The sequence below is a fragment of the Cyclopterus lumpus genome, chromosome 6 (genome assembly GCF_009769545.1).
Source record: "Cyclopterus lumpus isolate fCycLum1 chromosome 6, fCycLum1.pri, whole genome shotgun sequence".
NCBI classification, from domain to species: Eukaryota; Metazoa; Chordata; class Actinopteri; order Perciformes; family Cyclopteridae; genus Cyclopterus; species Cyclopterus lumpus.
Window position 1 is genome coordinate 15,491,995 of NC_046971.1, and position 14,696 is coordinate 15,506,690.

At 41.5% G+C, this 14,696-nt stretch overlaps 2 protein-coding genes across 2 annotated transcripts in view; one reads left to right on the plus strand and one right to left on the minus strand.

The window, feature by feature from the left end:
* Nucleotides 1-4,749, plus strand: part of itpr2 (inositol 1,4,5-trisphosphate receptor, type 2) — a 48,974-nt gene extending 44,225 nt beyond the window's left edge. The window contains exons 56-57 of the mRNA XM_034536146.1: nucleotides 2,225-2,386; nucleotides 3,439-4,749. Coding sequence (XP_034392037.1) covers nucleotides 2,225-2,386; nucleotides 3,439-3,519 — 243 coding nt within the window. The 3' untranslated portion in view covers nucleotides 3,520-4,749. The remainder of the gene's footprint in view (nucleotides 1-2,224; nucleotides 2,387-3,438) is intronic.
* Nucleotides 4,750-8,681: 3,932 nt separating this feature from the next.
* Nucleotides 8,682-13,739, minus strand: sspn (sarcospan (Kras oncogene-associated gene)). The gene is made up of 4 exons (XM_034535595.1): nucleotides 13,684-13,739; nucleotides 13,121-13,592; nucleotides 10,860-10,946; nucleotides 8,682-9,278 (listed from the first exon to the last, which is right to left on the minus strand). The coding sequence occupies exons 2-4, from the start codon at nucleotides 13,352-13,354 to the stop codon at nucleotides 8,919-8,921; spliced, it is 681 nt and encodes a 226-aa protein (XP_034391486.1). The 5' UTR covers nucleotides 13,355-13,592; nucleotides 13,684-13,739; the 3' UTR covers nucleotides 8,682-8,918.
* Between the last annotated feature and the right edge of the window lie 957 nt (nucleotides 13,740-14,696).

Consider the following 14,696-nt stretch of genomic DNA (forward strand, 5'->3'; position numbering starts at 1 on the left):
AACCTAACTTCTCTGGTTGGCGTGGTAGCGCAGTACAGTACGTGGTAAAACTCATCAGCGGTATGGCGACGGCAAGCAGAGTGAGAAGCACATGAATGTCTGTAAATTCATGCTCACTGAGGTGTGTAAATGGATCAGTGAAGCAACACCAAAGCTTTGACTCATCCAGACACACAGTGGATTACTGTTCCGTCTAATGACCAGCAATGAGATGGAAATGGGGTAGTTCAGATTCTGCTCAGTCACTGCTTAACTGTATATAATTGATCTATGCTTCAACCAACATGAGAGGCTGTACGTTCAAACTCTTAGGTATCTTTATTGAATCTTTGTGGTTACTTAATCCATCAGTTATGGATGACTTGATGAAACAAGCGTCAGATAGTCCTCCGTTTCAGTGACGCTTCAGCTTTGTCTTTGCGCTCACAGAGCGTTTGCTGTGTTTTATATGCTGGTAGAAAGGAAACTATTCTTTTTTTAAATTTATTGGCCCCTTGATGCCTGAGGCCCGAGATTCTCACGCAAGCTCTTATAGAATGACTCGATTCATACTGTGGAGCTCAGCAGTCATACTTAATCAGTCTCGCTGCTTCCCTGTAGTCAGGGATGGAAAAAGTATTCTAATCAGAAGTAAAAAGCAGTCAAGTGTTGAAAACAACCAAAATATAAATGCTGTTAAGACATAAGATACCTCTTTTCGCAGAGCAATCCGAGTCAGAAATACTTTAGTTGGTTCCATTTGATAACTGCAATCAGGGCATCCTGACTATGACATAAATAGACCCCACTGACAACCTTTCTTCACTTCAGTAATGTTGTTCGAAGTGGCAGCCACTTATTTTTCAGAAGAAATGCTTGCATTGTGTCAGTCGCTTTATCAATGTGAAGATGGCCTGAACACGTCAAATAACAGATGTAGAGAACAAAATGTGTATTTTGTAATCGGTTCGTTTTCACCCCCATTTCCAGTTAGCAACTGTGAGCTAAATGGCAACATGAAAATGTTAGCATAGCGTTCTTGTTTTTCTTTAACCTGAACTTACTGGTAAAAGTTGCTTTACTGTGCCTTTCTGTTCGTATGCATTGCATTTACCTTAAAATAGCCTTACATGCCATGAACTTGATAGACAAAAGCAGAATGTTTGATAATTATAACAACAATATTCCAGATTTTGACTGACTTAAATACTACAATTAAGCAATGCCATTACACTTTTTAATTTCACAGTGAGTTTAGGTTAGTAGCATCAGTCCCATGATATGTCAGGGCCATTAATAAACTCATTAATTAAGGGAACAAAAACAAATAAGCCACACACGCCACTGTCCTCTCCACCCTCACTCCATATTACTCCATATTACTTCTATCTCTATAGTTTATTCTTAAATAAGTGTAGGTGGGAGAATACCTCACTCCCCCCACTGGACTTAGTGTGGTGCCAGTCAAAACCCACTCTCGGCACCTTTGAGTCATTTTTATCAGAAGAACTGGCAGAGGAATATTACATAAGATCAGCTGATGGCAGTCTGTCTCTGTGAAACCTACCTCCCCTTTCAAGAGCATGCGTGTTGTAAAACACACACTCTTGCTCTCAGTCTGCTATGTACATATCCATGCAGATACACCCACACATGTACAAACACAGACGCACTTAAGTCCATTATATAATGCCCATAGGTTCGTTTTGCTCACTCTGCTCTATCCACTGCGCCGTTGGAAAAACACATGATAAACTAAAATGTCTCAGTTTGCATGAGCGGGTGCACACACACACACACACACGCACGCGCACACACACACTAATAACACTATACTCCCAGTTGTGTTCTTGATAGACGACAGTGACTCATTCCCACATCAACAGTTAAATGCCAGTTACTGTCCATTTAGTGTATAATTGCTATCCACAGTATCCAAGAGACACTGCTTAAAACATTGTACACTGTCGAGCACAAAACAGAGCCGCTTCCATTGTGATTGAATGTTTAATATTACACCTCCACGCCTCTTTCCAATTACCAATACCTCTCTGTTTACTCTCCTCCCGCAGTCTGGCTTCAGCTCCGTAATACTCCATGCACGTCTATGCAAATCCGTCTTGCCGTTGTTTGTGCCAAGAGAGTGTTGCGGCCGTTTCACTGACCTACTGAGTCAGCATTATTTGAGCCTTTGATGCCTTTCACCTTTCTCACTGTTTCTCTCACATCCCATCTCTCCTCCCAGGAGAAGAACTTGGAGTGGTTCCCCCGTATGAGAGCCATGTCTCTGGTGAGCAGCGAGGGAGACAACGAGCAGAATGAGATGCGCTCTTTGCAGGACAAACTGGACGGCACTGTCACTCTGGTGGCTCAGCTGTCTGGCCAGCTGTCTGAGCTCAAAGATCAGGTACAGTGCCACTTCAGGCCATGTTTCATGCGGTGGTGGGAAAAGCTCTGGTCTGAGCACTGTGGTAGTCTGAACTGAATGCCTGATGACTAAGCTAAAGCAAAACAAAAAAGTAGCCTTGTGTTTAAACGCATGCTGTTCAGCCAACTGTATCACATGGACTGTGAGCTTCACGTGCTATCTCACCTTGAGACTCCTTTCACCTAAATACACCAAGAGGTCTAACAGAAGAGGTGGCGTCAGCAGTCTCATTTTGCTCTTTACTGAGTGCAGTAACCAAGATGAGTTCTATTGGATCCTTGATGCTCATGAACGCAGCGCGATAGGTGACTATCGCATCGGCGATCAAAGCTACTGATTTCCGCCAGTGAGCCTCTGGTTGTTTGGATGACTAGCTATGCTGCTGCAGTGTGACTGATCACTCTCATCACCTGCCTCCCCTGCATGTGATTCCAGTCACAGGCCTGTCCTTGTTCCTCTTCTGCCAGACGTGTGAAAAACAGCTCCTACTGGGGAAGGATCACACTCCAATAAACAAAAAAACAACCTCTCTCAACCTCACGATGCAATTCAATCAACAGCTTCCTGCTGTGTTTGTGTGCTGTTGAAGTGCCCTTGAGCAAAACACCAATGTCTTAATCTGGAATAATACGTGGCCTGCAGTTGACCAAAACTACAATATAGCTTTAGTAGTCAACACTAATATGGAGTCATGGGGTTCGCGAGGATATCACTCCACCTTTATGATAAACATAAACTTTGAGTGAGTTCATGCAGCCACAGCTCTGCAGTCACAAGGGGAGGCCTGCAGGTCTCACACCAGCGCAACTCAACCGTTTCTGACTTGGTGGAAAGTGCTCCTGCAGCTCCTTCCTCATTACCTCTGCTGACCTCGGCGCTTTACACTATCACAACTCCGATTGTGTGTGTGTGCTGCTATTTGTGTGTGTGGGTTTTAGAGTTTTGCACTGCGTACTCAATATCTCTTTTATAATATCTTTTTTTATAATATCTCAGTCTCGTGTTTGTTTCCCTCTCTGTGTCCTCCACAGATGACGGAACAGAGGAAGAACAAGCAGCGGCTTGGATTCCTGGGTCCTCCTCAGCCCAACCATCTCACCTCGGCCCCCTGAGCCGCTCCAGGCTCAAGCGTGACACGGTGACGGGCAACTCGACTGCAGGCTTGCAAAAGAAACAAGCTAGACAAGCAGACACACACACAAACTACAGCCTTAAGAACAATACATAGGCATACTTGCAATTACTGATGTCAAGATGCAAGAGGTTTTTGACATGGTGCCTTTTCTATCACACAATCACTGTTATGGCATTCAAACTGTGCCTTGTGTGCTCTCTCGGCCACTCTGAGTATGCTTTACTTGCCGCCTGAACACACCCTCATACAAAGGAACTCGGCTCTGTGAATGATTGGCCATGCACGGCACACATCTGCCAGTGTAGTGTTAGTGTGCCAGACAGAGGTCGAGGGTAATGTTAAGGTGAGGTTAATGTTTAAGTGCTGTCAAGTCTGCGGACGGTCAGGTCTCGTTCCTTGACAGCCCTCAGTGCTGATGTGTCGGAGAGCGGACGCAGAGGGCGCGATTTGCAGTGTTTGAGAAGTTTGGGGGCTTTTGGCCAACAGGGAGAAGATTCTCTCCTTTTACCTTTTTTTAGATTTCCGATGGTATTTATGACAAAATGTGCGGTTCATAGATGGAGTATTATTTTGGTGTCATGCTGCCTTACTCATTAACTTTTAAACAGTACATTGCAACTGCTAAAAGTGCACTTTTTTTTTTTAAGTGCAAAAATGTAAGCCTGTAACTGGAAACATTGGTTAGTCTGGGTATTATTTTTGCATGCTTTATGTTGTTTAAAAATGCATTCGCTGCACTATTTCAGTTTTGTTTTTTAAATAAATGTATACAGAGTATATAAATAACAGAAATGTGAATAAACAATAATGATTACCTGTGCAGAACTTACTTGAAATGTCTTTTAAGTCTAAATCGTATATTGGTACATAATGTAGTCAACTGAAGATGGTAAGATTACAGTTCTTTGTTACAATATGAACATCATCATGTCTATAGAGATGCCAATGCTGTAATATTTACTGTATCTGCTCGTATCATCATCGTCCACTGTTTCTTAAAGTTTAATTTTAAGTGTAAATCATAGTCTCTCTTGGACTGAAATTGATTGTTAAATCTGACCTTGTGTTTTAAACTTGCACAAACTAATGGCAGATTATAAGTGCATGCACTCAATGTTAACAGTCCTGTGACACTTTCTGTTTAAACAAAATGTATAAAAAATTGTGGTTTTATTTGATCAGATGTTGTAATAAATTTGTAACGAGACTTATCTGTGTGCTTTGAGTCGGCAGCTTTCTAACAGTTGAGCCTCAGTCCTTGTTGTTTTCGGGGATGAATAAGCACTCAACCTAAGCCCCTCTGCACCGACTCACACTCGGTTTACTCACACTTGTACTCTTTCATGGGGAACATATCTGTCTTCTGGAGACAGGGTCATATTTCAACTCTTCAAAGTTGCTGTCACTTTGGTTCATTTATTTACGTTCATCTTTACATTTAATTGCAACAAATTAACAGCTGATAGAGATACTAGACCAGAATTGAATTCAGACTGTAGTCTCACATCAGTCCAGCACTGTGTGAGTTTTGCTCACACAGTGCTGAGTTTTTTCTTCAATAAAATTAATCAAAAAACAATAAGATATTAGGTTGTTTTTTTGCAACAGCCATTCCCAACCAGGGTTATTTGTACCATGGCTGAAAGTAGAGAAATAAATGGCTTAAATAGATAGCTAAATGTAATTGGTAGTCAAATGATGCATCTAGCCTCTGCCCTATAAGTCGTAGTTGTACAAATGCAAATGTACCTGAATTGATGTTTAATTGTATGACAAATTTCTATTTGATGAATAGTCTTTTATCCCGTCGTGCCATTTACCCTCTACAGAGAAGCCCATCCTTCTTGGCTTCAGTTTGCTGTTTACGCTGGCAGGCCTGTATTTTCTCTTGCTGCCTGTGACAGCCATTCAAATTAGCTCACGCAGTGCCATAATGGCGAGCAGCTGTCACTGCATAGACAAGGAGGGTAAAGGGCAGTATTACTGGAATGTATTGGACTCCGAGAAGAAGAAGAGGGTAAAACCAGCACCATCATTACTGTCTGGCAAAAGTCTTATTGCCATAGTGTGATACTAAACAAACATGCACTGCTTCGGTCTCCATCGCTTCCTGAACAGACCATTTTAACAGCTGAGATTTATTTTCACGCTTTTGATCCGAGACGAAACGTTAAACTTTGTACTCTGGGGGGCACAACCGTTAATACATTTGGATAATTTGGGTTTATTTTTTGAAATGTTTTTAATCTCTTTGCTAAACAGTCAAGAGTCACGTGCGTCGCTGTGTGTATGTAGAAGAGAGAGTGAGAAAACACTCAGAGAAGGTCAATAAATACAAAGCAATGTCCTAAACACCTCTGTGGCTGAAGGCAGGGCTTTACCCTGAGCGAGTCAGACGATTGGACTTTGATGCACTGAGAGGACTGGACCAAAACTCAGGAACATTTCAACTTTGAATTTGAACTCAAATATGTTTTTAACCGGATATAAACAAAAATACTTAACATTAAATATGTTAGCTGCATAATTAAAATACTGTATCTCACATGCAGTATTTTGTTTAGTTTGTTGTGTTTTGTTGCCGTGAACATTTTTGTGATTTCTGTCAATACACATATTGATCTTCTGTCTTCTGCGGTCTCTTCTAACAACTCACAGAAGTGTGTCAGTAGCCACCAGAATCACATCATTGTATTTTGCCTTGAAAGATCCATTGACTACACAGTTTATCAGGAGGAGGGTGGAAGGTCCCTTCACTGTCATTTCTTATAAATAAACATGCCCCCGTGATGGTTGGCATGTGACTTCCTGTGTCTGGCTGCGAGATCGAGTCTTTTGTAGTCACATGATGTATCAACATCCAAACACATGGAAAAAAACCTTGCCCTCCATCACATGTAGATGCAGTATACATACATAGTGTTTTTATCACATTGTAAAAGCTACATATACAGTGTGATAAATGCATTATTAAATAGAATTAATAAATAATTCACATAATACATTATTTATTTCAATATCCTGGTGCTCCTCTCCTGATTGTTATACAACTGCGCTCCATTCCCACTGGAAAAATTAATTGTCTGAATATTTCTCAAGTAAAAAAAACAACAACAAAAAATAGTTGTTATGAGAGAGCGATCCTTGAGGATACCTATCAGTTAATCACTTGGAGCAGTCACAGTTAACTTGTGTGATATGATCACGATCACAACAAGTCACAGCCAGGCTTAGAAAGAGACGCCGTTGTTATTACATTATTACATTCCATGTCATTTAGCTGACGCTTTTATCCAAAGCGACTTACAATAAGTGCATTAAACCATGAGTCCAAACTCAGAACAACAACGTTGTCTCTTCATGATGTCACATATTAGTCATACGTTTGAACTCTGCCATAAATGTAGTTGTTAATATGGATGACTAATTCACTCTTTATGCAGACCTTACCTTTAGATATAAAATGGTTATGATTTGGAGGATGCATAGTTAGAGATGCTCCCTGATTCTTAGTTTTTACTCTTTACTAATAATAGTGTTGTTAACCACAAAAGCAAATCAATTCATTTGATAATGATTGACCTTTTGGTCTGAATTGATTCATTTATAATAACTGCATGTGTGGTGACACAACATTAAAATGGAAACTGCGTATAACTGAAGCAATGGTTTGGATTTGTAACCACAAACACATGACTTGAAAGACAAGCTTCTTTTTTTCATTCAAATGAAATTTGAAAAACCATGTTCTGTAAAAAAAATCAACTATTTTTCCATCATCCCGGTCAATCAACCTTTTTTCCCATCATTCACAAAATAGATGTAAGATTGCGCATTTATTGCAGCCTCCTCTCTGGGCACATGGTTCTGCCTCACTGCCTCGCGTTTACATTCCCTGCTCAGCATGTAGGCCTATAGACGTCTGTCAGCAACTGGGATGAGAGTAAAAATAAAATAAAGCTGAACCTCTTTTGCTCTGTCCTATCTGAATGAAATGAACGCATCTCACAGTGAGATGATTTAGTTACCTCCATCCAGCTGCCTGTCTGAGTCCCCCTTTCCTCAACCGCACCCCTTCCTCCCTCCCTTTGTGACTCCGAACAGGCTGTTTGAGTCATGCTGGCTACTGGCCTGGTCTCCACCTTCACAAGCCACAGCCCAGCTCAGTCTGGATCCAGTCTCATGAAATGTGCCCTGCCCAGCTTGTGTTACTGCTGCCAGGAGCTGTTTTAAGCGCATTCTATTGGACTGTTATTTACTTTTATCACCCGAAAAAATACTTAACTGTTGTTTTTCTTCAAGGATTTTATACAATATTTACAGAGCTACATAACTTTGTATAATAGCAAAAGAAACCAAACTCGTGGAATGAATCTAACTAGTTGCCTTTACTGCGTCAAAAACGTCAAAGTAATATTTGCTAATGTATTTAGATCATTTTTGAAAGTTGTATTGTGTGAAAACGGAAAACAAAGCATGAGGCAGTGTCATTTACCCACCGAATCCCACCTGATGTACCACTGGAGCCATTAATCGTGATCATTAAATCTCAGTAACCCAAACCAATGAAAATACCATTTACATTTTGCTAGTTTGCATAACAAATCAGCTATTTTGGTTTTAGTGTTGTGCTTACGATTGTATATGAGCTGTATGTCACAAGAGGTGGCTGCACGGTGGTGTAGTGGCTAGCACTGTCACCTCACAGCAAGAGGGGCCTGGGTTTGGATCCCAGTCTGGGCAGTTCTTGTGTGGAGTTTGCATGTTCTCCTCGGGGCAGCGTGGGTTCCCTCCGGGTTCTCCGGCTTCCTCCAACAGTCCAAAGATATGCAGCTCAGCTTAATTGGAGGCTCTAAATGGCCCGTAGGCGTGAATGTGAGCGTGAGTGGTTGTCTGTCTATGTGTGCCCTGCGATAAACCACCGACCTGTTCGCCTTCGCGATAAACCACCGACCTGTTCGCCTTCGCGATAAACCACCGACCTGTTCGCCTTCGCCCAATGTCAGCTGAGATCGGCTCCAGCAACCCTCAACAAGATAAGCGGTTTGGATAATGGAATGAAATGTCACAAGAGCAAATGTCAAGATAACTAGAAACATTGTGAAAAATTAATTCTCGTGCTACACAAATATTCTTTTTCTGAAAACAGTTGTTTTGCTTTTATTCATCTATTCGAGTTGTCTTATAACGTCTGAAAATGGAAATTATATATGGTATACAAAATGTGTGCAAAAAGCCATTATAAAATAACTACCACAAAAGGTTCAAATAAACTGACATCAAAGAAAAGACACGTTGGCACACACCGCAAAGGCAAATGTCCCCGTCACCCTCCAACCTGATCTTAGTGATCAGAGTCATCCCGTCATCCCCGTGTTAAACCTTCTGCCACTGCTGGGAAGAGGGAGAGCCAATCTGAAGGCCGGCGAAGAAGACCTGGTAACGGTGCTTCCACATGATGAAGGCACCGACGGCACAAACGAGTGCTTGGGCCAGGTTCAGCACGATCTGGAGCAGGAAGTAGAGTGGGAGTGTCCCGGTGATCGCCTCACAGTCGCCGACTCCCTCGTAGGGGAAGGTGCGTGCTATTGGGTCATTTTGATCCAGTTTGCACACACAGTCCACGCCCACTTGCTCACAGCTGAAGCCGCTGGTCTGTGAGTAGTGGTGTCCAGCAAACGACATAGCCAGAACTGATATGACCAGGCCGATTGTACACAAGACAAAGTACAGGATCTGTAGAGGGCAGAGGACAAGTCAGAGGTCAAGCACTTTGAAAGCTTTGATCAGAAAACCTTTTCTTGTCTTCGACTCGTGTTTCTTATACTACAACTCTGGCTCCTGCTTTAGTCTGTTGTCTCATGATTAACCCAGTGCCAAAACTGTAGCTTAGAGACAGACATGCTGGCTCAGTGCCTATGGCAAGTTGAATTCAAAGAGATTACCCACAATGCTACAAGGCCTGACCCTTAGAGTAGCAGCCCAGCTTTTAGCACAAAGGAGACATGGCACATGCAAGACTGCCCTACAGCTACAGCTGCTTCCCACCTTTAGTGCACGACCTGTGAGTATGCTGAACAACAGAGAACGTCTAAAAATACACTTGTAAAATGTGACAGAGGTTTTATGTTGTTTATGCAATTGCACAATCTCAATAACACTAAAGCTTTATCTTAATCCTTCGCTTATATAACAGGAGCTCTCATTCGCTGGTGTATTTTGCTCTTAGTAACATGCTTCTTATGGCATTATGCAAGTGATGAGCGGTGCTTAATTTTTCACTGAGCTTCTTAAAAAAAATATATATATTTGAAAGTGTTAAGAGAGAGCCAGGACCTTTGTCAGAATGTCTCTAGTTACATAACAAACTAACTTGACTTGATGCCCGCTTTGCGCCAACAGTAATTGAAAGAATAAACAACGACTGTAAAGCCACACATTCTTCCCAACTGAGGGAAACTACAGTAAACCCATTTGATCATTGAACTATTACAATTCATGGCATCAATACATTAAAGCACATTTGGTTTTAGGAGACACTGCAGAATAATTGCAGCTGTTCTAGCATGCATATTTCTAAAAAAGTATTTTATTTGACTTTATTTTTTGATCAAACAGTGAGGAAAAGTGCAGTGCAACAGATCGACTGTCATATTTCCACAAAAAAGAAATATGCACCATTACCAAAGCCAGCTTTGTATATGAAGAAGTCAATGAAGAAAATCCTTGTTATTTTGGTGAGTCAGACAATCTGGTATTTAAAATTACAGAATACATACACAGATATTTGTATCATGCATTTCTGCAAAGACCATTTTGCAAATTAGCTGCACTTCAAGGCAAAGTACACTTGAAGTGTTTTGAAACCCGATCTCCACGACGTATGCACGGAACCTGGTATGTACGCGCGAGCCAGACTGAAATAAAACGAGCAATGGAGAACTGATTTTAATTGCCTTGTCATTCCAAATGCATATGTTCTGTTGTGCTACTAATAAAGCTATACTATCAAGTTGGAATAATGAATGCACTCATTCACTCATAGGAATTCCCACAGAGCTCTTAACAAGCATGCAGTTAAATGCCTTTCTCTCTTTGCCATTTACAGTTGCAGATGCTTAAGAGCAGCCATCTAACAAGTGAAGTGTCTCAGTGAGTAAAACCTTCCACCTCTGCAAAGCTCTTTTCTGACCCATCACATCATACCTTCACAGCAACTAAGATATGATATACCTTTTGTCAAACTCAAAGAGACATAACTGATTTGTTCACTTTCACTTCTGCAAACAATGTGTCCAATAGGGTGCGTAGACTAACCTTGCCAATGAATTGACCAGACGTTCTCTCATCAGGAAGGTAGGTGATACAGTACAGGACGAAGCCCAGGGTGGAAACTAAACACAGCTGCAACAACACATCAGAAAACAGTTTGATTAGATTCACTCCTATCGGGACAATGAAAATATCAACACCATACTTATTTTGTAGCCTTTCAGCATCAACAAAAATGCAATAACCCCATGCACTTGCATTTGCCCCTTGTTGCTATATGATATATATATATATATATATATATATAGAAACAAGAATCTTGTTCTAGAAAGTATTGTGTGGCCAGGTTTTCAGGGGTGTCTCTCAATAAATATTGCATGATTCAGCACTAAGCAGTCATCCGATTAAATTACTATCTCTCTCTCTCTCTCTCTCTCTCCCTCTCTCTCCCCTCCTCTCCCTCTCCCCCTCTCTCTCTCTCCCTCTCCCTCTCTCTCCCTCTCCCTCTCTCTCCCCCCTCTCTTTCTCAGGCAGACACACTCACACGCTATCTCTTCAGTGCAATTGGAGTCTTGTGACTGACGTGCAGCATCTTATTTAAATGTTTTTCTCAGGTTCTTAAGCAGGATTCTCTGGAAAGTTCTTGATGACCTCAGTGTTTTCCACTTGGCTGAATCTTGTGAGGATCTACCTCGGGATGTTTTGTGTCCAGGGATGTTTTTGAGAGCTGGGATAAGATCCAAACAGGAGCAACACATTGTTTTCTATGACCAAAATGTGACCTTAAATCGGCTTAAAATGTCAAATGTACGTTTCTGTTGTTTTATAATTAAAATTCCACAGAGACATGTTCACTGACACGTCAGTTATTTGTATGTCTAAGACATTTCAGCTTACTTCTCCTTTAACACTTCAATTGACGGTCCACTCTTACTCCTCAACAATTTGTTTAAAGGGACTTCACTTATTCATACCTGTAGTGCTATTCATCAATCAAAGTATTAATACAAATGCAAGGGCTATCAGTGGGCCGTGGGCTTAATCACCATTATGTAACCTCATTTGGTGATAGATAGGCAGCTATTTAACTTCTTAAGCTCTAGTCCGCGGAAAAAAATAATACAAATAAATAACATGAATCAGGAATACCTTATAATCCATTGTAAGTAAACTTACCACAGGCAAAAGAGGTGCAATAAAGGAGAAGGTAAGATATTTATCATTGCCTATAGGCTAATAATCAAAATTCCAAAGGCAATAGGCCTATCGTCATTGAAACCAAGATCCCGAGGATATGACAATCTGAATGATCTGAATGCTGCAAATACAACCTTCATAAAATAATTGATGTAGGTATACTGAGAGGGTTTCCGTGTTTTGGCCATGTTGACTGGTTACAGGTGTCCACAAACATAACTATTACCAGTACAAGTCAGTCAAACTTGATTAAAATGGCTAACCCCCAAAGGCCGAGGCTCACTCCGACTTCCTGTCAGCCCTGTACTGCAAAACTGTAAGTAACTGAAATCTGCTGTTTTGGACGCACATAACATAATGCCTTGTTGAAATAATTTGGCAAAAAACATACAATTGTGTCAATCACCACCTCACCCTATACTTTCAGGACAGGTACGGAGCACTGATGTGCAGATGGGCTATCTGAGTGTCTGTCATTGTATGTTGGTACAGCTGTACTATTGTATGTATTGCCTGATATCGGATATAAATTGACCCACGAGGACAACAAAGTCTAAAGACTTCATGGTGCGTTTAGGCGCTTTAAAGAGCTTGGAATCTTCTAAATCATTACTTTAAATGTATTAACTTAAACTGCAACTTCAATACAATAATTCTCAAGCAAAGAGTTTTACATTTCGAGGTGATGAGGTGGAAGAAAGTACAGAATGAACATCGCATTTCACAATATGATCTGTGATTTGCTGGTTTGTCTCATCAGGCCAGATGTTCAGCTTTTGTTGGACATAAAACATCAACAACAACAACAGAAGGTGCAATCAGGCTGTTGTGACTGAGACAGATTGTAGATTGAGGTGTATCCATCCAGGTGAATATGACAGATGGAGACTTATTATTATTATTATTATAAGATGACAATACCGGGGACTTCCCAGGCAACAGTTACTGTCTGGCTGCAGGCGGTAAAGGCCAGTGTTGACATGCAGTGTGGTGAACAACACACTGAGGGAAATGGAGGGTCATGCAGAAGTATCACAAATTGGAGACTCAGGGTCCATGCAAACATGTGAATCTAGTGGCTGATGTTAGAGAGTACGAACAGAGCTTACAATGATTCCAGCCCAGTATGGTGTCTCCCTGGCCAGGAGTGAGGGGCTGATGGCCAACATAAGGAAGGCCACAACTGTGACGGACACCCCCAACAGCAGCTGGAGCAGGGCGACGAGCAGAGGGAAGCAACAGACTCTGCATTTGTGTCCGTCCTCTGGCGCTGGGCTTTCATCTCCCTTCTTCTTCTTCTTGCCCTCCTTCTTGTCTGAAGAACGTTTCTGCCCCTGCCCCATTTCTCCCCTTTTCTTCACACTCTTTTCCTTTTCTGTTCTCTCGACTTTGACTGTTGCAGTGTTTGGGGTGGATGAGCTTGCCTGCTGTCTCTCTCTCTCTCCTTGCCTTCCCCTCCCTGCCAAGGCCTCCTCTCACCATAGCCCAGCCTAGCTGCTATTTGGAAACAGAGACAGCTCTGAACTAATATGGAAAACATTTGGACTGGATTCCAGTGCCACATATAGAGCAAGCAGCATACTGTGGAGGAAAGGAAGAGGAGAGAAGGGGGCAGATAGTCACAAAGGGGGATTCCAACATACGACTGCGAGACAATTTCACTTGTACTTACATTAAAGCCACGAAAAGGAAAATACAGAGGCCAATCAGTAGGTATGAGTTAATGAAAAGCCAGCACAGAGGAGGTCACACTTCATTTGAGAGCCGAAGTGATTGGATCATTCTTTGTCAGCGGTGTTACACAAGAGAGCTGCCAGCCAGAGTCACATGACTTACAGGAAGATGTAATGTAATCATAAGGCATGTGAGGGCATTATGGGGGCTCCAATTTGAGTGTTTTTGAGCACTTAAATATTCTCAACGGAGGAACAGGTGTCACTGAGAATCAGATTAACTTCCCGGAGTCATTATCAAACTTTCACAATTTGTAGAAATACATTTTTATGGAGGGTTCTGAACCTTGCTTTCTTTTTGTCACTCGTAAATATAGCAATAACCACACAGATTGAGTGAATTTGACTTATATTTGAGACCTTTGATGTTTCTTAGGATATTTTTAGGAGATCAAACAAATCAAAAAGTCAAAGTCACAAAACCTCTTTAAGCAATTATCACGCTGATCTTTGTCAAATTATGATTAATATTATTTTATTACACAAAGACACTCAGATGAAGGTGGGAGAGCAGCGCCCATGCTGAGATTAATAAAGAGCCTCGACGCACGTGTTTGAGCACACAGTTGGGTCGGTGCCATGGTTACTGACAACGCAGCTTTGAACGGCTAGGGATGTATGAATAGGTTACCCTGCCCTGCTCCCGGCAACAGCATAGAGTGACAGACGCGCACGGCGTGCACACGCACACAGTATTTGTTTACGCTCTGACTGTATTTACTTCACATTAACCTCTATGTGTTCAGTGTATACTAGCATGCATTGTGCTCTGTTTGGTGAGATCGGGAAATTCCTTGTTGGAGAAAAATAAAAAACATTTATTTAAAAAATGTAAATGTATGATGGAAAATCATTTGGGACCTCTAAACTGTGAATGTGTGAGAAATAGTTTTGTGATTTCTGTCTAATTTCTTGTCAGACTCGAGTTGCGAGGTTTAAGACCCTCATTATA

What these genes read in the sequence shown, in the direction of transcription:
- sspn (XM_034535595.1), bottom strand. Translation starts at nt 13,354, where the DNA reads ATGGGGCAGGGGCAGAAACGTTCTTCAGACAAGAAGGAGGGCAAGAAG. An exon ending in CATACTGGGCTGGAATCATT is followed by an intron (nt 10,947 to 13,120) that starts GTAAGCTCTGTT and finishes GTGTTGTTGCAG; the next exon opens with CTGTGTTTAGTTTCCACCCT. An exon ending in CTGGTCAATTCATTGGCAAG is followed by an intron (nt 9,279 to 10,859) that starts GTTAGTCTACGC and finishes TGCCCTCTACAG; the next exon opens with ATCCTGTACTTTGTCTTGTG.